The sequence below is a fragment of the Equus asinus genome, chromosome 6 (assembly GCF_041296235.1).
Source record: "Equus asinus isolate D_3611 breed Donkey chromosome 6, EquAss-T2T_v2, whole genome shotgun sequence".
NCBI classification, from domain to species: Eukaryota; Metazoa; Chordata; class Mammalia; order Perissodactyla; family Equidae; genus Equus; species Equus asinus.
In genome coordinates, this window is record NC_091795.1 from 15,256,561 (window position 1) to 15,279,558 (window position 22,998).

At 35.4% G+C, this 22,998-nt stretch overlaps 1 protein-coding gene and 1 pseudogene across 15 annotated transcripts in view; both read left to right on the plus strand.

Annotated features, from left to right (window-relative positions):
* TSGA10 (testis specific 10) overlaps positions 1-22,998 on the plus strand; it is a 114,834-nt gene that overhangs the window by 82,774 nt on the left and 9,062 nt on the right. For 10 of the 15 annotated variants that reach the window (XR_011503853.1, XM_044772966.2, XM_070511652.1 and 7 more), the window contains one exon: positions 11,687-11,896. The exons of the other annotated variants lie outside the window; for them this stretch is intronic. Coding sequence is in view for 9 of the 10 variants with exons in the window: in XM_044772966.2 (XP_044628901.1) it covers positions 11,687-11,896 (210 nt within the window). In the remaining variant the exon portion in view is untranslated. The remainder of the gene's footprint in view (positions 1-11,686; positions 11,897-22,998) is intronic. 15 annotated transcript variants of the gene reach the window in all.
* LOC123286727 (large ribosomal subunit protein eL37 pseudogene) lies at positions 17,086-22,322 on the plus strand (annotated as a pseudogene).

The following is a 22,998-nucleotide window of genomic DNA, read 5'->3' on the forward strand; positions in this document are numbered from 1 at the left end:
AACAGAGATTTCTCCAAAGAAGATATATGGATGACCAACAGGCATATGAAAAGATACTCAACATCATTAGCTATCAGGGAAATGCAAATCAAAAGTACAATGAGGTATCACCTCATTCCAGTCAGAATGGCTATAGTTAACAAGACAGGAAACAATTGTTGGAGAGGATATTAAGAGAATCAAACCCTCATACACTGCTGGTGGGAGTGCAAACTGGTGCAGCCACTATGGGAAGCAGTATGGAGTATCCTCAGAAAATTAAGAATAGATCTACCATATGATCCATCTGTTCCACTGCTGGGTATTTATCCAAAGAACTTGCAAACACAAATGTGTAGAGTTACATGCACCCCTATGTTCATTGCAGCATTATACACAATAGCCAAGACTTGGAAGCAACCTAGGTGCCCATCAAGGGACGAATGGATAAAGAAGATGTGGTATGTATACATAATGGAATACTACTCAGCCATAAGAAATGATGAAATCCAGCCATTTGCGACAACATGGATGGACCTTGAGGGTATTATGCTAAGTGAAATAAGTCAGAAGGAGAAAGTCAAATACTGTATGATCTCACTCATAAGTGGAAGATAAAAATGACAATAAACAAACACATAGCAACAGAGATTGGATTGCTGGTTACCATAGGGGAAGTGGGGAGGAGGGAGGGCAAAAGGGGTGATTAGGCTCACAAGTGTGGTGATGGATTATAATTAGTTTTTGGGTGGTGAACATGATGTAATCTGCACAGAATTTGGAATATATTACAATGTGCATCTGAAAGCTTAAAAAAAATGCCTTGTCATCTGCAAATAGTGACAGTTTCACTTCTTCCTTTCCAATTTTGATCCCTTTTATTTCTTTTTCCTTCCTGATTGCTCTGGCTAGGACTTCCAATACTATGTTAAATAAGAGTGGTGAAAGTGGGCATCCTTGTCTGGTTCCTGTTCTTAGAGGGATAGCTTTCAGTTTTTCTCCATTGAGAATATTAGCTGTGGGTTTGTCATATATGGCCTTTATTATGTTGAGGTACTTTCCTTCTCTATACCCATGTTATTCAGAGTTTTGATCATAAATGGATGCTGTGTCTCGTCAAATGCTTTCTCAGCATCTGTTGAGATGATCATGTGATTTTTATTCTTCATTTTGTTAATGTGGTTTATCACGTTGATTTTGCAGATATTAAACCATCCCTGCATCTCTGGAATAATCTCATGTGATCATAGTGTATGATCCTTTTAAAATATTGCTGTATTCAGTTTGCCAGTATTTTGTTGAGGATCTTTGCATCTATGTTCATCAGCAATATTGGCCTATAATTTTCCTTTGTGTTGTCTGTGTCTGGCTTTGGGATCAGGGTGATGTTGGCCTCATAGAATGAGTTAGAAAGTGTTCTGTCTTCAATTTCTTGGAATAGTTTGAGAAGGATAAGTATTAAATCTTCTTTGAATTTTTGGTAGAATTCTTTAGGGAAGGTATCTGATCCTGGACTTTTGTTTTTTGGGAGAATTTTGATTACTGTTTCACTCTCTTGTATTGGTATATTCAGATTCTCTGCTTCTTCTTGATTCAGTTTTGGGAGGTGGTATGAGTCTGAGAATTTATCCATTTCATCTAGTTGTCCAATTTGTTGGCATATAGTTTTTCATAGTATTCTCTTATAATCATTTGTATTCTGTGGTATCTGTTGCTCCTCTTTCATTTCTAATTTTATTTATTTGAGCCTTCTTTCTTTTTTTCTTAGTGGGTCTGGCTAAAGGTTTGTCAATTTTGTTTATCTTCTCAAAGAACCAGCTCTTAGTTTCATTGATCCTTCCTACTGTTTTTTGGTTTCTATTTCATTTGTTTCTGCTCTAATTTTTATTATTTCCCTCCTTCCACTGACTTTGGCCTTTGTTTATTCTTCTTTCTCTAGTTCTTTTAGGTGTAGTTTAATATTGCTTATTTGAGATTTTTCTTCTTTGTTAAAGTGGGCCTGTATTGCTATGGATTTCTCCCTTAGGACCCTTTTTGCTGCATGCCATGAGTTGTTATGGTATGTTTTCGTTTTCATTTGTCTCCAGATATGTTTTGATTTCTTCTTTTAATTTCTTCATTGATCCATTGGTTGTTCTGTAGCATGTTGTTTACTCTCCACATATTTATCACTTTTTTCTTGTAGTTGATTTCTAGTTTCATAGCTTAATGGTTGGAAAATATGCTTGAAATGATTTCAGTCTTCTTAAATTTATTGAGATTTGCCTTGTTTCCCAATATATGGTCTGTATTTGAGAATGTTCCAAGTGCATTTGAGAAGAATGTGTATCCTGCTGATTTTGGGTGGAGTGATCTATATATATATCTATTAAGTCCATCTGGTCTAGTTTTTCATTCAATTCCACTTGTTGACTTTCTGTCTGGATGATCTATCCATTGATGTTAGTGGGATGGTGAGGTCCCCTACTATTATTGTGTTGCTGTTAATTTCTCCTTTTAGGTGTGTTAATAGTTGCTTTATGTACTTTGGTGCTCCTGTGTTAGGTACATATATGTTTATGTGTTATGTTCTTGGTGGAGTGTCCCTTTTATCATTATATACTGCCCCTCTTTGTCTCTCATTGCCTCTTTTATCTTGATGTCTACTTTGTCTGGTATAAGTATGGCAACTCCTGCTTTCTTTTGTTGGCCCTTAGTTTGAAGTATTGTCTTCTCTCTCTTCACCCTGAGCCTATGTTTGTGTTTAGAGCTGAGATGTGTTTCTGGGAGGCAGCACCTTGTTGGGTCTTGTTTTTCAATCCATCAAGCCACTCTGTCTTTTGATTGGAGAATTCAATCCATTTACATTTAGAGTGATTATTGATTTATGAGGGCTTAATACTGCCATTTTATCACTTGTTTTCCTGTTGTTCTATATTTCCCTTGTTTCTCGTCCCATGTATTTCTGACTACCAGGTCAGTTTGGTGTTTCTCTTTGATGGTTTTCTCTGATTTCTCTTTATTTGGCATTTGTGTCTCTATTTTGATTTTTTGTTTAGTGATTACTGTGAGGTTTGTATAAAAGATCTCATAGATGAGATAATCCGTTTTCTGATAGCCTCTTATTGCCTTAGTCTAAGCAGATGCCATCCCTTTCCTCTTCTTCATGTTATTGTTGTCACAACTTATTCTGCTTTGTCTTGTGAGTTTGTGATTAAAATGAAGTGATTACAGTTATTTTTGATGCTTTCCTTCCCTTTATCTTTAATGTTATAATTAAGTGTTTGCTAACCTGTTCTGATAGAGAGCTGCATTTTCTGATTTTCTCTATCTTCTTGCTCAAAGCTTTGTAAACGTTTTTTTTTTTCAGGTATGAGGGCCTTCTTGATCATTTCCTGTGTGTGTGTGTGTGGCGGGGGAGGGTGGGGGGTGTCTTGTGGCAGTGAACTCCCTCAGCTTTTGTTTATCTGGGAAAGTTTTTATTTCTCCATCATATCTGAAGGATTGTTTCACTGGATAGAGTATTCTTGGATGAAAGTTTTTGTCTGTCAGAATTTTGAATATATCATTCCACTCTCTCCTAGTCTGTAAGGTTTCTGCTGAGAAATCCAATGAAAGGCTGATAGGGGTTCCCTTGTAGGTTATTTTCTTCTGCCTTGCTGCCCTTAATATTTTTGATTTGTCATTGACTTTTGCCAGTTCTACTAATATATGCCTTGGAGAAGGTCTTTTTACACTGATGTGATTAGGAGTTCTATTAGTTTCTTTTACTTGTAATTCCAGCTGCTTCCCCAGGTTTGGCAAGTTCTCAGCTATTATTTCTTCGAACAGGCCTTCTGATCATTTTTCCCTCTTTACTCCTTCTGGAATACCTATGACCCTTATGTTGCATTTCCTAATTGAGTTGGATATTTCTTGGAGAGTTCCTTCATTTCTTTTTAGTCTTTGTTCTCTCTCCTCCTCCATCTGCAGCATTTCTATATTTCTGTACTCTAAATTACTGATTATGTCCTCCATAGAATCAGCTCTATTTTTTAAGGTCTTCAGATTTTTCTTTATCTCATCCATTGTGTTTTTCATCTCCAACATTTCTGATTTTTTTTATAGTTTCAATCCCTTTTGTGAAGAATTCTCTCTGTTCATTAATTTTATTCCTGAGATCATTGAACTGTCTTTCTGACTTTTCTTGTAAACTTATTGAGTTTCTTTATGATAACTATTTTGAATTCTTTGTCATTTAGATTATAAATTTCTGTGACTTAAGGATTGGTTTCTGGGTTCTTGTCATTTTCCTTCAGGTCTGGAATGTTAATATACCTCTCCATGCTATTTGATGGAGTAGACTTTTGCTGTTGCATAGTGTTAGTATCTGGTTGCAGATTCCACTTGCCACCACTGGGCAGTGCAGGAACTGTGTTTTCTGAGCCCCCTGTGACCCCTGACAGATGTGCCTTTCTATTGGAAGCTGTGTCGACAGGGCCTGTCTGCATTTTCCTGCTATCCGGTGCTGCTTTACACATGTATGCACAGGTGCTCTGCCAGGGGTCCCCTGTTCTGGCTGACTGGCCAAGCTGGTGTGCCAGCTGGGAGGTGGGAGAGGGGCACTTTCTCTCATGTGCGTGATCCCACACACCCCTGCTCTGCAGTCACAGGCTGCCCGCCTGGGCTACTAGGTTTGTTGTGGACACCCCTGTGAGTGCTTAGCTGCCTCCATGTAGAGCATTCCCACAGGCTGGAAGGCAACTCCAAGAGTGTAAGCGTTCCCATGGAGGGCTGCCTTTTTCCCCTTCTCCTCTCAGTGTTGCATGCCACCCACTGCATGTGGTCCCAAGCTCTAGATCGCTGCTGCTTAGGAGGGAGGAGGATCTCCTTACCTCCTTCCACTGCCTCCTGGTGGGGGGAGGCGGGACCAGCATCCCCACCTTCAGTTGTATGGTTGTAGGAGTCTCTCACATGTCTATTGTGTTGTGTGAATGTCCTCTGTTGATTTATGAATGTCCTTTACATTGTATCTTAGTGAGGAGAGACTAAAGGAAGAGCTCACTCCACCATGATGCTGATGTCACCAGTCTATATTGAGCATTTTTTAGTATTCCATTCTCTCTCTCTGTTGTGGTCATATAAGCTATACATCATTACTTTTTTTTTTTTACTGATTGCTCTAGAATATAAACCATGCATATTTTAATTATCATACCTTCAAATAATATATTACCTCATAGTATGCTTTTATTTCCTCCCTCCCATGCTTTATTCTACTGTTCTTACATTTTACTTCTACATATATAGTAAACCCCATAGTGCATTGTTATTATTTTTACTTTAAACAGTTATCTTTAAAGACTATGAGGTGAATGAAAGACTTTTTTTCTTTCACCCACATATTTACTATCTCTAATGCTCTTCATTCCTTTGGGTGCATCCAAATTTTTGTCCACCAGCTTGCTCTTTTTGCTAGAATAATTTCCTTTAAAAATTTCTTCAAGCACAGTTCTCTTGGCATCAAATTCTCTCAGGTCTTGTTTGTTTTAAAAAGTGTTTATTTCACCTTCAGTTATGAAGAACATTTTTGCTGGCCATAGAATTCTAAGTTGGTAGGTATTTTTTCTTTCAGCATTTTAGCAATGTTTTTTCATTGTATTCTGGCTTATGTAGTTTCTGGAGAGAAGTCTGAGGTCAAGCTTATCTTTATTTCTCTAAATATGTTTCTTTTTTGACTCTGGCTGTTTTTAATGTTTTTCTCTTTATCACTGGTTTCCAGCAATTGGACTTCCAGCAGTTGGTATTGATGTTGTTTTCCTTGTGTTTATAACACTCAAGATTCCTTGAGATTATAAATTTCACCAAATTCAGAAAATATTTGGCCATTATTTCTCCAAATATTTGTTGTTCTCTCCTCCCCTTTTTCTTTTGGAACTCCAATTTAAAGTATATTAGACCTCTTAGTATTGTTCCACAGATCGTTAAGATTCTATACATTTTTTCCCAGTCTTTTCCTGGTTTTGCTTTATTTTACATTGTTGCTTTTTTTGTGTCTTCAAATTTGCTGATCTTTTCTTCTGATATAGCTCATCTGTTAATTCCATTCAGTGAAATTCTTATTTCAAAGATTATATTTTCATCTCCAAAACTTCTGTTTGGTTCTTTGAATGTTTTTCACTTTTCTTCTAATCGTTTTTGTTTTTCCCTTTAAATCCTTGAGCATATTGAGCACATTTATAATAGCTGTTTTAGTGTCCTTGTTTGCTAATTCCATCATCTCTGCCACATTTGATTCTGTGTCTATTGACTGACGTTTCTCTTAATTATGGGTCTCATATTCCTATTTCTGGGCCCAGTCAGTAAGTTCTGATTGTATTCTAGACATTGTTAATTTTACATTGTTGAGAGCTCGATTTTAAAAATATCAGGTTTATTTTGTCAAACTGTTAAGTTAATTGACATTCACTTTATCTTTTCAAGGATTGTTTATAAGCTCTTTAGGAGAGCTCTAGACTAGTCTTTATTCTAGGGCTACTTTATCCCCACTTCTAAGATGTGACCCTTCTTGGGTCTCTATTGATTGCTTGTATAGTCAATGAAGTGTTGAAGTGTCTCCACTCTGGCTGATGAGATTTTGAGTGATTCCTGGTCCTATATGAGCTGTGGGAATTGTTTGGCTCACAAGTTTTTTGGTAATTGTTCTTTCCTAGGAAGTTGTTTTTTGCCTCACCTCATGGAGTTTCACTTGTGCATATGCAGATTTCTGGAACTCCTTCTCTGCATAACTCTCTTCTCTCTGATGCTCTGCTCCACAAGTTCTAGCCACTTCAACTTCCCTGAACCCTGATCTTTATCTTTTGAACTCAGTAAGATCACTGGACTGTATTTTGGTTCATTTTTCCTGCATCACAGTCCAGAATTCACCTCTAGGCAGGATGCTGTGGCAACCATAGGGTTCACCTTGTTTGTTTTCTTTCCCTCAGAGATCATAATTCTCTGCTACCTGCTATCCATTGTCTGGAAATAGGTTTTTCACTCCTATGTTTTGTCCATCTTCCTACTTGTTTGTGGCAACGTGGTAATTCAGACCTTGTTACTCCTTCTTGTCTGGGTAATAGCTATTTTAAAGCCCTTGTCTACTAATACTATCATCTTTGTCATTTTTGCATTTATTTACATCAACTGATTTTTATCCTGCTTTTGGGTCACATTTTCCTGCATCTTTACATGTCCGGTATTTTTTAATTGGATGCTGGACATTGTGAATTTTACTTTGTTGAACATTGGATTTTGTTGTCTTCCTTCAAGAGTGTTGGATTTGTTCTGGCAGGCTGTTAAATTACTTGCAGATCAACTGATACTTTCAAGATTGTTTTTAAGCTTTTCTAGGACAGATCTAAAGTAGTCTTTTCTTTAATCCTAGTTTAGCCCTACCACTGAGGTGCAGTCCTTCTGGATTCTCTATTAAATGCTCAGCCCAGCATGTTCATTAAGGACTCTTCACTTTGGCAGGTTCAAACTTTGATATCTCTCAACCATGTATCAGCTTAGAATTGTTTACTTTAGAGCTCTCTAGTTGTTCTTTCCAAGGCTTCTAGAGTTTCACTCTATATTTTCATGGCTCAGTGTTCAACAACAGACTCAAGGAGACTCCTAGGCAAATTTCTGGATATCTTTTTTGTGTAGATCCCTTGTTTCTGGAACCCTGCCCTCACACATTTCAGGTGCTTTTTTCTGTCTCATCAACTCAGCCAAACAACCATGCTGTGATTGAAGTTTCTTTCCCTGAGCCACAGACTGGAAAATGTCTCCAGACAGAAAGTGGGATGATCATAGGGCTCACCTTGTTTGTTTTCCTTCTATCAGAGATCACAGTTCTGTGCTGCCTGTTGTCCTATGTTTGGAAGCAATTATTTATTTTTTTTAAACTAGTTTTCTCGTTGTTAACAGTGGGAGGATAAGTTCAGTGCCACTTATCTTATCATAGCTGGAAACAGAAGTATTATATATCTTTTTAAAATTCTTTTCAACTGTTTGACTCTAATAAATATCATATAGCTTGATTTTTTAAAAAATTCAATCTGAGAATATCTTTCTATTAACTGATAAGTTTAATCCATTTGTATTTATTTGAATTACTGGCACATTTAGGTTTACTATTACTGATTTATTTTGTACTTTCTACTTGTGATTCTTTTATGTTTATTTCTTTCTTTTTATTTGTCTATGTCTTTGTTTTATTTACACACTTCCTACCCCCACTTTTCATTGGTCTGGAAGTTATTTTTTTCAATCTACTATTTTAGTAGTTAAAATTGTAATATGCATATTTAACAAAGTCTATTGTTAGTATCTCCAACCCTCCTCCTAAACAATACATGGTCCTAAGAATATTTGAATACTGAGCCCAACACTGCTTAGTAGTGCATGTGTGCCCTCTCTCATTCTCTCTCTTTCTGTCACACACACACACCAATCTTTTGGAATATTATTGTGTACTATTTTAGTTCCACCTTGGTTTTTTTATGTCCTTAAAAATAAATCATTACTATTCTTATTCTTTCAGTCAATACTTATTTGTATCCCCCCCTATGTTTATGAACTTCTTCAATCATCATTACTTTTGGCATTCTATTTCTTTCTTCTAAATTCAATTTCTTTTCTTCAAATTACTTCCTTTCTTTGATCTGTGAGTTAATTTTCTCAGCCTTTATGTGAAAATGGCTTTATTTTACTTTCATTTTTGAACGTTGGTTTAGCTGAGTATGGAATTGTACATTGAGAGTTATTTTCCCTTGATAACTTTAAAAATAATTGTTGCCTCTTTTTTTTGAGAAATCTTTTCTCATTCTAATTATCATTCTTTATAAGTCTATCTTTTGTCATTGGTTCCTTTTCAAGTCTTCTTGTTCTCCTTGTTTGTAGTGTCACTATTATGTGTCTAGGTATGGATTTATTGGGAGGGGGGTTTGTTTTGTTGTACTTTTTCAGTCTGAGTAATCATGCCTTTTATTAATTTTGGAAAATTCTCAGATGTTATTTCTTTGAGTATTACTGCCTCCAAATTCACTCTACTGTCTCCCTCAACTTTTATAATATGCTTTTTGAATCTTCTAGTCTAAATATTTATTAATCTTCGTAGCATAGTTTCCATATGTTTATCTCTCTATGCTGTGATCTGTCCTCTAGTTCATTCTTCCCTTTTCAGCTGTATTAGTCTATTCTTTGATGCATTCATTAAAATTTTCACTTTCTTGACTACTTTTCCTTTCTTTCCAGAAGTTCTGTTTGATTCTTCTTCAAATGTGCCTATTTTTTTATGTTGTATTCTTTTCTTTTCAATTTTTTAAATGTCTTTAAATTTTTTAAGTATATTTTCCCATGCCTTCTAAAATATTTTGTTCAATAATTTGAAGTTCTAGAAGTCTGAACCTGCTATGTGTTATGTTGCTCTGACTCTCACTCATGATGGATTGTGTCCTCCTGTGTTTGATTGTATGCTCCTCTTAAGCGAGACTTTTCCCCCTCCCTAGAATCTTGTATGGCTAGGGAGATGGGTTTGCTTCTATAAAGGGATTCTGGATTATCATTTGCATGGGACAAACTTTATGTTAAAGTTTACAGTTGGGGATGGGTAGTGTAAAGTGAGACTCCAAAATTGAGTGAAGTCAGACCTAACATTTCCGTTTCTTACAGAAGACATTTTTTTCCCTATTCAAAAACTAGGTCAAGATAAACTTTTGGTTGTTTCTCTGTGAGGTTGAGTGGATTTTTTCTTCTGGAGCCTCCTTTTAAGGGTTCCAGATTATAGTCTCAGTTCCAGCTCTCCATTAGTCCTAAATTCTTGTCTCCTACCCTTGCTTGAATGTTGAACCATAAGCCAGTTACTGTTACTGAGTCTTCCTACCCCTAACTCTTAGCCTTAGGCCTGCTCATTTACTTACTGCTCTGGCTTTGTTTTCTCTTTGTTTTGGGCATGTGAGAATTTCTCTTTCTTCCCTGAAAACTCAGCTATGAATTGCAAAAATATCTTTTTTGTTCTATTTTATCCAGAAGGTTTTCCTCTTAGCTTAGTCAACTATCTTACTAGAACTTGAAACATCCAGAGTGATCTTTCCAAAACACAAAACTCATTGCATCACCTCTCTCTTTAAGACGTTTCAATGGATAAAAACTTAAATTTTAACCCAATTTAGTAGGCTGTGTCTTGTGAATTTTGTAAACCTTTTTGACTGTGTCTCCTATCACTCTTCCCTGTGCTATCTGAGCTCCAGCCATACTAGCCTTCTCTCTGTTCTTGGAGCATGTCATTTCACTTCCTCCACACACTCCCTCCAGGGCCTTTGCACTTAGCATTCCTTTGATTTGAAATGCTGCTCCCACAACACACTCTATATCTACTCACCTTACAGATCTCAGCTCTAGGATCCTTTACTTAGGGAAGCCTTTCCTGACTTCCCTGACCCTGCCCGTCTAGGTCACTTTCCTTTGTTGTACACTTTTTTCTCTAGAAGTATTTGCTTAATATGTATTTATACTTATTCATCTGTGTGAGTATTTGATCTATGCATGACTCCCCCATAATCTGTAAGTTTCATGAGAACAGAGACTATTTTGCTTACAGGTGCGTTGGATATGCATCTAGGCACATTGACTAGAATGTAGAATATACTCAATAAATATGTAATGGGTGGATAGACATGTGAGTAGATGAATGGATAGAAGGTTGTTTGAAGAATAAGTAAGAAATAGAGTGAATAAGGAAGGAAGGGAAGAAAAAAGGTAGGAGTGAATAAGGAAGGAAGGGAAGAAAAAAGGTAGGAGTGAATAAGGAAGGAAGGGAAGAAAAAAGGTAGGAGTGAATAAGGAAGGAAGGGAAGAAAAAAGGTAGGAGTGAATTGTAGCCAAATAACTTATTCCATGAGCAATTGTTTTGTGCTTTGTACTTGTAAAAGCAGAAAAATTTCTTTATTTGCCTCTCAGTTCTGTTAGCTTCACGTAATAGCAAGTACTTCTCTGTAGGTGGCAGTGTACTTACGTAAGACATTTTTTCTGAAAAAAAGGGGAGGCAGAATTATCTTGAATGTTTGAAAGCATTTATATAACTTGTATCTCATATTACAGTTTTTTAAATGTGCTCTTATTTCCCATAATGTGGATGTATTCTTAATTTATATTTGCCCAGAATCCTTTTACCTAGAGGTATTAATAAGTGCTAGAGAGTTATCAGTCCTCATTATATGATATTATGATCAATATCAACATGCAATTCAAGAATTGGAAAATGGATATTTGTGAATGAAACAGTGACACATGTTTTGTCTTTAACAGCAATAATATTTATATTATAGAATAATTGAAACTGTGACAAATATAGACAGAACTATAGACCAAACATGTATATCTCAAGTAGCTTTGGGGCTGAGACTTTTAAATGGGAAAGTTGTTTTCTAAGTACATTTAAAACAATGACCAGTTGACCACCTTACTCATGGACTTTATGTATAGAAATCTGAAACCCAAATTTATCTTTCCCAGAGTTTTTTGTACATATTGTTACCACCTATATCTAAAGTTCCTTATAATCTAAGTGTACTATCATTAAAAGATTTGCCCCACTTTGTTTTCCATGTTGTAGTTTTTTAAGTTACAAAATGTATATATATATATATGTATATATGTGTACATATATGTAGATGTGTGTGTATATATATATATGTATATATATAAAATTTTGTCCTTGCAGCACTTAAATGCAGAAAGGTCTTACAAGTCCCAGATTTCTACTTTACATAAGTCTGTTGTAAAGATGGAAGAGGAGCTTCAGAAGGTTCAGTTTGAAAAAGTGTCTGCCCTTGCAGATTTGTCTTCTACAAGGGAACTTTGTATTAAACTTGACTCAAGCAAAGAACTTCTTAATCGACAGCTGGTTGCTAAAGATCAAGAAATAGAAATGGTATGTAATACATTTTTAAATGGTACTTTTAATATTACTATTATTATAAAATTACAACTTTAGGAAAATAAATTCTTTTTTTATAAAATATTACATCAATCTTTCAACTTTAGATTTTATTTTTAAAGTCTGAGATATTAATTTATGACCACTATGTTCCAAACAACCCAAGAACATAACAGAAACTCTTCCTTTGAGTATGTAATTTGCATTTACTTTTAGCCAGAAGAATTGTAAAACACATTGATGTAGCAATCAGCAAAGAACCATGAGGTTGAGGTTTACCCAGCTAAATTATAATTTTAACGATATTCTTTTAAGCTAAATTTATTTAGTAATTACTGGGTTCTTTTAAACTGTAATTTATTTGATTGTATCTAGTGTGTGCCTGGCATTGTTCTTGTCACTGTGAATATAGCATTGAAAAGATACAGACCCCTGCCCTCCAGGACCTCCCAGTATTGACATACAAATAATTTGGGATGAATGTTATTCTAATAAGAAATAGTCAAGGTTTTAGAGAGGAAATTCCTATTCAGTCTATGTGTGTCGGGGAGGAGTTCACAAGGAGGTACTACTGAGCTCAGAAAAGATGAGGCACTCCATTCCTAGGGAACAACAGCACAGGCAATGGTATGGAGGTATAATGAATTCTTGAGTCAGTGTAGGTAATTTGCAATGGCCAGTGAACATGCATGGGTGAAAGTGGCTGAAGATGCATTTGGAAAGATAGATGGAGCCCCGATCCTAAAGGGAAATGTGTATAAAGTGCGTAGTTATAATTGAAATATCAACAAATTTTGGTCATGTTTAGATTTCTGTTATTACCAAAACCTGTTGAACTTCTTATTTTGTTAGTCTACTGTTTGTTAGGAGGGTATGATACATATGAATATCATGTGTCTGGTTGGTTTCTGTAGGAATCCACTATATTTTATTAAAAAGGTGATATATGGCAGAATTCTCAGACTCTTCCCTAAATTGTTTTCTGTTTGAGCAAGAACTTTTTAATGATGAAAGTAACTCGTAAATAGATACTCACTGTAAAAATTCAAACAATATGTCCTTATTTTTTTTTAAACATTTTTTACTTGGTGGTTTCAAATTGGGAAAGTAATGCATGTTATTATAACAGTTGAAACAATATAAAGATGAAATGCCAGAAAATGTTATCCCAAAGCTTATTAAAATAATAATGCACTGTGATGAAGTATGCTATATTCCAGTAATCTTTAAGCTTTAAAATCGTTACCCTTAGCAGTAGAACTATATATGAAGTTGGTAATGATTTATATTAATTTTTTAATATTTTAAGGATGTTTACTCCATTTTTTATAGCTTATTTACTATTCTCATAGTATTTTTTTCTTTTATTGTGTTAAAATACATGTAACATAACCTTTCCCATCTTAGCCATTTTTAAGTGTACGGTTCACTGGTATTAAATACATTCACATTGTTGTGCAGCCATCACTGCCATCCATGCCCATGACTCTTTTCATCTTGTAAGTTTGAAACTCCATGCCTGTGAAACAATAACTCTCCGTTCTTCCCTCCCCCCCAGCCCCTGGCTACCACCATTATATTTTCTGTTGCTATGATTTTGACAACTCTTAGTACCTCCTATAAGTGGAATCATACAGTATTTGTCTTTTTGTGACTGGCTTACTTGGCTTATCATAATGTCTTCAAGGTACATCCATGTTGTAGCATATTGCAGAATTTCTTTCCTTTTTTTTTTTTTATTTTATTTTTTTAAAGATTTTATTTTTTCCTTTTTCTCCCCAAAGCCCCCCGGTATATAGTTGTGTATTCTTCGTTGTGGGTTCTTCTAGTTGTGGTATGTGGGACGCTGCCTCAGCGTGGTCTGACGAGCAGTGCCATGTCCGCGCCCAGGATTCAAACCAACGAAACACTGGGCCGCCTGCAGCGGAGCGCGCGAACTTAACCACTCGGCCACGGGGCCAGCCCCAGAATTTCTTTCCTTTTTAAGGCTAATAGTCCATTGTATGTATACACCACATTTTGCTTATCCATTCGTCAGTTGATGGACACTCTGCTATCATGTTTACTATGAACGTGGGTGTACAAATATCTCTTCAAGACCCTGCTTTCAATTCTGTGGGGCCTATACCCAGAAGTTGGATTTCTGGATCACATGATAATTCTATTTTTTTATTTTTTTAGGAAACTCCATACTATTTTCCACAGTGTCCATACCATTTTACATTCCCACCAACAATGCACAAGAGTTCTAATTTCTCCACATCTTTGCCAACAATTATTTTTTAGTTTTAGTTTTTTCTTTTCTTTCTTTTTGGAGAGGAAAATTGGCCCTGGGCTAACATCTGTTGCTAATCTTCCTCTTTTTGTTTGAGGAAGATTGTCCCTGAGCTAATATCTGTGCAAGTCTTCCTCTCTTTTGTATATGGGATGCTGCCACAGCATGGCTTGATGACTGGTGTGTAGGTCCGTGCCCAGTATCCCAAACTGCAAACATTGGGCCACCAAAGCGGAGCACATGAACTTAACCACTATGCCACCAGGCCTGCCCCTAGTTTTTCTTTGTTTGTTAATAGTTATCCAAATGAGTGTGAAATGGTCAGGCTAATTCTCATGATATTTTAAAATACTCCTGACATAAATTGTTTTTAGCTTTGGAATTCAGTTATTTATGTTTATATATTTATCCCCATGATAAGCTGTAATTTCAAGTGCAAGGAATTTGTATCTTTGTATTTGTTCAACTGTACTCTGCATACAGGAGACACTCAAATAATTTTTTCTAAATTAAACCTTTTTTTTTTTTAGATAATTGTAGATTCACATGCAATTGTAGTATATAATACAAAGAAATCCTGTGTGTCCTTTACCTGGTACCTCCCAATGGTAACTTCTTGCAAAATTATAGTATAATATCACAACCAGAATATTGATAGTGATTCAGGCAAGATATGGGACATTTCTATCACAGGATCCATCATATTGCCCTTGTGTAGCCCTATCTACTTCCCTCCTATCCCCAACCCCTCCTTACCCCCTGGCAACCACCAATCTGTTCTTCATTTCTATAATTTTGTCACTTCAAGAATGTTATATTAATAGAATCATACTGAATGTAACCTTTTAGGATTCGACTTTTTCACTCAGTGTAATTCTCTGGAGATTCATCCATATTGTTGCCTGTATTAGTAGTTCATTCCTTTACATTGCTGAGTAGTATTCCGTGCTATTGGTTTAACACAGCTTGTTTAACCATTCATCCATTGAAGGTCATCTGGGTTATTTCCAGTTTTTTTAATATTACAAATACAGCTATTGTAAACATTTGCGTACAGGCTTTTGTCTGAACATAAGTCTTCATTTCTCTGTAAATGCCCAGGAATGCAGTTTTTGGGTCATGTGGTAGTTGCATGATTAGTTTTTTAAGAAAATGCCAAACTGTTTTCCCAAGTGTCTGTACCATTTTGCATTCCCTCCAATGGTGTATGAAAGATCCAGTTTTTCCACCTCCTTGTCAGCATTTGGTGTTGTCACTATTTTTTATTTTAGCCATTCTGATATAAGTGTAGTGCTATATCGTGGTCTAGTTGCATTTCCCTAATGAATAATAAAGTTGAACATATTTTTGTGTGCTTATTTGCCATCTGTATATCTTCTTCGATTAAATGTATCTTTGTGTCTTTTTTCCATATTCTCATTGGATTGTTTGCTTTTTCAATGTTGAGTATTGAGAATGTTTTATATATTCAGATACTAGTCCTTTATCAAATATGTGGCTTGCAAATATTTTCTGCCACTATATAATTTGTGTTTTCATCCTCTTGTCAGGAACTTTTTCAGAGCAAAAGTTTTAAATTTTGATGAAGTGCAATTTCTCAATTTTCCTTTTGTGGATTGTGCTTTTGGTTTTAAATCTAAGAATTCTGTGTATAGCTCTAAATCCCAAAGATTTTCCCTAGGTTTTGTTCTAAATATTTCATAGCTTTATGTTTCACGTTTAATTCCATAATCCATCTTGAATTAATTTCTGCATTAGGTATGAGCTTTACATAAAGCTTTATTTTTTGCCTATGGGCGTCCAATTGCTCTAGTATCATTTGTTGAAAAAGCTATCTCTCCTCCACTCAATTGATTTTGTACCTTTGTGAAAAATCAGTTGGATATATTTGAGTGGGTCTATTTCTTGGTTTTCTATTCTTTTACATCGATCTTTGTGTCTGTCTATCCACCAAAACCACGTACTCTTGATTTACTGTAGCTACATAATAAATCTTTAAATCAGGTAGACTGATTCCATCCACTTTATTCTGCTTTTTCAAAATTGTTTTGGCTATTCCAGTCTCTTTGCTTTTACATATAAATTTTAGAATAATCTGTCTGTACGTGCAAAAAATCTTTTTGGGTTATTGATAGGAATTGCATTAAACCTGTATGTCAATTTCGGAAGAATTGACATCTTTACTATGCTGAGGCTTCTAATTCATGAACATGGTATATCTTATTTAGATCTTGTTTGATTTCTTTTGTTAGGTTTGTGTAGTTTTCAGCATGTAAGTTCTATACATGTTTTGTTAGATTTACACCTACAGAATACAAAGTCTCTCTTCTTTTTTTGAGCTATTGTAAATGGTATTCTAGTTTTAATTTTGTTATCAATGTGTTAATTGCCAGTATATAGAAACACTATTGATTTTTGGAATCTTTATCTTATATCTTGTGACCTTGCCAAACTTACTTATTAGTTTTAGGAGTGTTTCTGCAGATTCCTTGGAATTTTCAATGTAGACAATCATGTTATCTGAAAATAGGGACAGTTTTATTTCTTTCTTTCCAATTTCTGTGTCTTTTTGCACTGGTTAGTACTTTAGTGCTACGTGAATAAGAGTGCTGAAAGTAGACATGTCCTTGCCTTCTTCCCAATCTTACAGGAAAAGCATTCAGTTGTTCATCATTGTGTTCTATTATCTGTAGGATTTTGTAGATTTTTTTTATCAAGTTGAGGAAGTTTCCCTCTATTCCTATATTTTTGAGTTTTTAATGAGAATGGGTATTGAATTTTTGTCAAATGCTTTTTATGCGTCAATTAATATGTCCATGTGATTTTTCTTCTTTAGCCTGGTCATATGATTTTTTTTTTTTTTTTTAAGGATTGGCACCTGGGCTAACAACTGATGCCAATCTTTTTTTTTTCCTGCTTTATCTCCCCAAAACCCCCCTGTACACAGTTGTATATCATAGTTGCAGGTCCTTCTAGTTGTGGGATGTGGGACGCCGCCTCAACGTGGCCTGACGAGTGGTGCCATGTCTGCGCCCAGGATCCGAACCCTGGGCCACCGCAGCGGAGTGCGCAAACTTAACCCCTTGGCCATGGAGCCAGCCCCTGATTGATTTTTTAATAGTGAACCAGGCTTGCATTCCTAGAATCACTCAGATAATTTTAAATGAGAAAGTAGAGGTTAAGGGCAAAAGATCTATATCTCCACCTTCATTCTCCTGTGTAAATGATTTAAAGCACCAGAATAAGGAATTCTAGAACCTTCTACAGTCTTAGTTTTCTTTGCTTTTCTTTTTTAAAAATATATTTTTTGAGATATAATTCATATACAATACAATTCACTCAAGTCTTAGTTTTCTATCTTCCAAATAAATGTAGTATACTGTCCGTTATTTAACTCTTCTCAAGAGAAATTTTGAGACCATGAATTCCAAATATCCTTCCTTTAATATTCTTCAATTAATACGTATGCTATGGATGATTTCCTTAGGAATAATATGAAAAGTGCTTTGAAGAATCTCATAATTTTTAGTGAAGCAAAGGATTTTTAAAAGTGTAGTCATCATCTTAGACTACAATAGATTTCAGGACCTAAAACTAGAATAAGGGCCTTTCTCCTACTATAGACATTTTGTTACATTTTCTTCTAGATCTTTTATTTTCTTAGCCAGATTTTTGTGTTCTTTTGCATATTTGCAATAGCAGTATATTACAACTGATTATTCTGCTTTCACTATTTCCTTTTTGCTGGGCAATAAAGATTTTTATTTATGGACAAAACAACATGGTAAATATTTTGTTGCATAGCACTTTTACCACGTTTTGCATTATATCTTAAGATATATTCCTAGAAGTGGAAATTTTGGCATATGTAGCCAGAGAGCCTTCAAAAAGTGATGTCTTGCAATTAAGAGGAAACTAGTATAGTCCCCTGGGCAGAAGCTTCTGAGCGCAATATAGCAGAAGTGCCTTCTCTTTGGTCTTGGCTGCAGAAACAAGATGATGAAGGAAATGTTATCATTTGGAAAGCATCACAATAAGACTCACATGTTGTACCGCTGTTGTGGCTCTAAGGCCTGCCACCTTCAGAAGTCGACCTGTGGCAAATGTGGCTACCCTGCCAAGTAGAAGAGAAAGTATAACTGGAATGCCAAGGCTAAAAGATGAAATACCACTGGGACTGGTCCAATGAGGCAACGAAAAATTGTATACCACAGATTCAGGCATGGATTCTGTGAAGGAACAACACCTAAATCCAAGATGGCAGCTGTTGCAGCATTCAATTCATCTTAAGGATTTCAACAGTCATGCAATAAATGTTCTTTTTTTTTTCAAAGGAAACTAGTAACTTCATGATAACAAGAAGCAAAACAATAGACTACTTCGAAGTTTAGCAGAGAACCATGGAAAGTGACAGCTAAGAAGGGCCCTCCTGGGGTCAGAGCAATCCTCAAAGACTCGTCTCAAAACTACCCCCAAAAAGGGGCCCAAATTTCATTGGATCAGACTGTGAAGCAATTTATGCCCGAGACCATTGTCAAAATCAATAGAGCAGTCAGCTAGCAATTAATGGAGGCTGACATTTAGATGTGATACCAGTAGAGATACACCAGGTAGAAACTTCACAGAAACTTAACAGGGGGACCAAGGAGAAGGACAGTCAGACAGCCTTCCAGGGGGAGAGTTTAGAGTGACTGTGCACATGCCAGTGGAAAGGAAGTTAGGGTGACTGTGCAGGTATCCTGAGGAGCAACATCTGAGGCTATATACTGCAAGGGAAATAGACTTCATGGAAACTGTCTAGACAGATAAACAAAGAAACAAACAGGAACCACAACAAGCCCTGAGGTGGGAAGGATCAGAATTCAGAATTGCTACAGTATATCATCTAAAGTGTCTAGTTTTCAACAACAACAAAAAATTGACCTTCAAAGAAACAGGAAAGTATGACCCATCAACAGGTAAATGGCAAGCAAAAGAAACTGCCTTTGAGAACAGTTTATAATTTCTGTTTCCTTATTATTATTCTCTGTTTGATGAGACAGCATCATCATACCTTCCTTTACCTCTTTACACGTGATTTCCTTTCATTCTTTGAACATATTTAAACTAGCTGCTTTGAATTCTTTGTCTACTAAGTCTGACTATATAGGCTTGCTCTCTTCTATCAATGTCTTTAAAAGATTTTTGTGTGTATGTGTGAGGAAGATTGGCCCTGAGCTAACATCTGTGCCAGTTGTCCTCTATTTTGTATGTGGGATGCCGCCAGCATGTCTTAATGAGTGGTTCATAGGTCCGCACCTGGGATCCAAACCTGCACACCCAAGGCCACCAAAGTGGAGCATGCAGGGAAGTTAACCGCTATACCATTGGGCTGGCCCCAACGTCTTTAAAAGATATTTTAATTAAAAAGTAATCATTATAACACTATATTGCTGGACCTGTGACATATATAGATGTAACTTATAAAATACTAATAGCACTAAAGAGGGGCAGAAGAAATAGAGCTATATAGGAATAACATTTCTGTATTTATGTGAAAATAAATAGTTCAATAATGATAGTTGGAAACTTCGATTCCCCACTCGCAATAATAAAGAAAGCAACTAGTCAGAACATCAAGGAGATAGAAGACTCCAACAAAGCTAAAATCAAACTAGACTAACAGAAATCTGTAAAACAGTCTACCGAACAACAATGGAATACAGTCTTCTCAATTGCACATGGAAGACCCTTCAGGTAGAGATATGTTAGGCCATAAAACAAGACTCAATATATTTAAAAGGATTCAAATCATACAAAATATGTTCTTCCCCAAGAATGAAATTGTTAGGAATCAGTAAAAGAAGGAAACTTGAGAAATTCACAAATACATGGAAATTGAGCAACACACTCTCAAATACCAGTGAATCAGGGAAGAAATCACAAAGGAAAAAGAAAATACTCTGATATTATGAAAATGAAAACACAGTGTGCCAAAACTTATAAGATCCAATTAAAACAGTACTTAGAGGGATATTTATAGGTGTAAATTCCTATATTAAAAAAGAAGAAAGACCTCAAATCACTAACCTAACCTTCCACATAGGACCCTAGAAAAAGAGGAGCAAAGTAAACCTAAAGTAAGAGGAATGAGAGAAATAATAAAGATTAGAACAGAAATTAATGAAATCAAGATGAGAAAACAAAAGAGAATATCAAAAAAACAAATCTCGTTCTTTTACAATATCAACAAAATTGACAAAACCTTAGCTAGAATGACCTAGAGAAAGAGAGAGAGACATGTCAAATTGCTAAAACCAGGAATGAAAGAGGGCTCATCACTGCCAACCTTACAGAAAATAAAAGGATTATAAGGGAATATTATGAGCCAATAAATGCCAAAAATTAGATAACTTAGGTGAGATCAGTACATTCCCAGAGAGACACAGAGTACTGAAACTGATTCAAGGAAAAATAGAAAATCTGGATATATCCATAATAAGTAAAGAGATTGAATTAGTAATTTTAAAACTTCCATAAAGAGAAATTGAGGCTCCAGTTGTGAATTCTCCAAATGTCTAAAGATGAATTGATACAAAGTTTTCACAAACTCTTCCAAAAATAGAGGAAAGACCACTTCCCAATGCTTATATGAAGCCAGTATTGCCCCGATGCCAAAACCAAAGACATCATAAGAAAAGAAGACTGCAGATCAATATCTCTTATGAATTTAGATGAAAAATTCTTAAGAAATTAATAGAAAACTGAATTCAACAACATATAAAACAGATTTTTATGCCATGATCAAGTGGATTTATCCCAGGAATACAAGATTGGTTTAATACCCAAAAATCAATTAATGAAATACATCATATCAATAGAGTAGAGAACAAAAACCAATGATCATCTCAATAGATGCAGAAAAAGCACTTGACAAAATCTAATACCATTTCATGATAAAAACATTCTATAAACTAGCAATAGAAGAAAACTAACTATCTCTGATAAAGAGCATCTACAAAAAACCACAGCTAACATCATACTTAATAGTGAAAGACTAAATTGATTTCCTCTTTCTTGTCAGTAACAAGACAAGAATGCCTGTCTCACCTCTTTTATTCAGCATTGTACTGGAGGTTCTAACCTGGGCAATCAGGCAAGAAAAAGAAATAAAAGACATCCAGACTGGTAAAGAAATAAAACTATCTCTATTCGCAGATTAATGATCTTGGATATAGAAAATCCTCAGGAATCTACTAAAGAATGATTAAAACTAATAAATGAGTTTATCAAGGTTGCAAGATACAAGATCAATATGCAATAATCAGTTACATTTCTATACATTGACAATGAATGATCCAAAAATGAAAATAAGAAAACAATTCCATCAAATGGAATTGCACCAGAAAGTATAGCCTCAAGAAAGAATAAAATACTTAGGAATAAATTTAACAAAAGAGGTGCAAAACTTGTGCTTTACAAAGCTACAAAACATTGTCAAAGAAATTAAAGAAGACCTATGTAACTGGAAAAACGTCTCATATTCATGGATTAGAAGACTTAACATTGTTAAAATGGCAATACTTCCCCAAATTGATCTACAAGTTCAATACAATGCCTATCAGAATCCCAACTGGCTTCTTTGTAGAAATTGACAAGATGATATAAAATTAATATGGAAGTGCAAGTGACCTAGAATAGGCAAAACAATCTTGAAAAAGAAGAACAAAGTGAGAGGACTAACACTTCCAATTTCAAAACTGGCTACAAAACTATAGTAATTAAGACAGTGTAGTAATAGCATAAGGAAAAACATATGGCTCAATGGAACAGAACTGAGAGTCCAGAAATAAACTCTTACATTTGTGACCAAATGATTTTTTAAAAATTTGTTTCAATACAATTTAATGGGGAAAATAATAGCCTTTTCAACAAATGGTACTGAGACAACTGAACATCTATGTGGAAAAGAATGAAGTTCGATTCCTATCACATACCATATGCAAAAATTAACTTAAAATGGATTATAGGCCTGTATGTAAGAGCTAAAATTATAAAACTATTGAGAAGAAAACATAAAGGTAAATCTTTGTGACTTTGGATTAGATAATACTTTCTTAGATATACATCAAAAACATAAGCAACAAGGGGCTGGCCCCTTGGCCGAGTGGTTAAGTTCTTGTGCTCCGCTGCAGGCAGCCCAGTGTTTTGTCGGTTCGAATCCTGGGTGCAGACGTGGCACCGCTGATCGAGCCACCCTGAGGCAGCATCCCACATGCCACAACTAGAAGGACCCACAACTAAGAATATACAACTATGTCCCAGGGCCTTTGGGGAGAAAAAGGAAAAAAATAAAATCTTTAAAAAAAAAAAAAAGCAACAAAAGCAAAATAGATTAAAAGGACTTCATCAAAATAAAAAACTTCGTGCTGTAAATGATATCATCAGTAAAATCAAAAGACAATGCACAGAATGGGAAAAAATTTTCATATCATAAATCTGATAAGAGATTTGTATCTAGAAATATAAAGAACTCTTGTAACTTAATAATAATCCAACTGAAAAAAATGAGCAAAGGATCTCAGTAGACAGTTCTCTGAAGAAGATACATAAATGGCTAACAAGCACATGAAAAGATGCTCAACATCATTAATAACCGGAGAAATGCAAGTCAAAAGTATGCCATTTCACAACCACTAGGATGGCTATAATAAAAAAAGACAGAAGTATTGGCAAAGATGTAGAGATTTGAAGCCCTCATACATTGCTGGTGGGAATGTAAAATAGTGAGGCCACTTTGGAAAACATTTTGACAGTTCCTCAAAATATTAAAAATAGGATT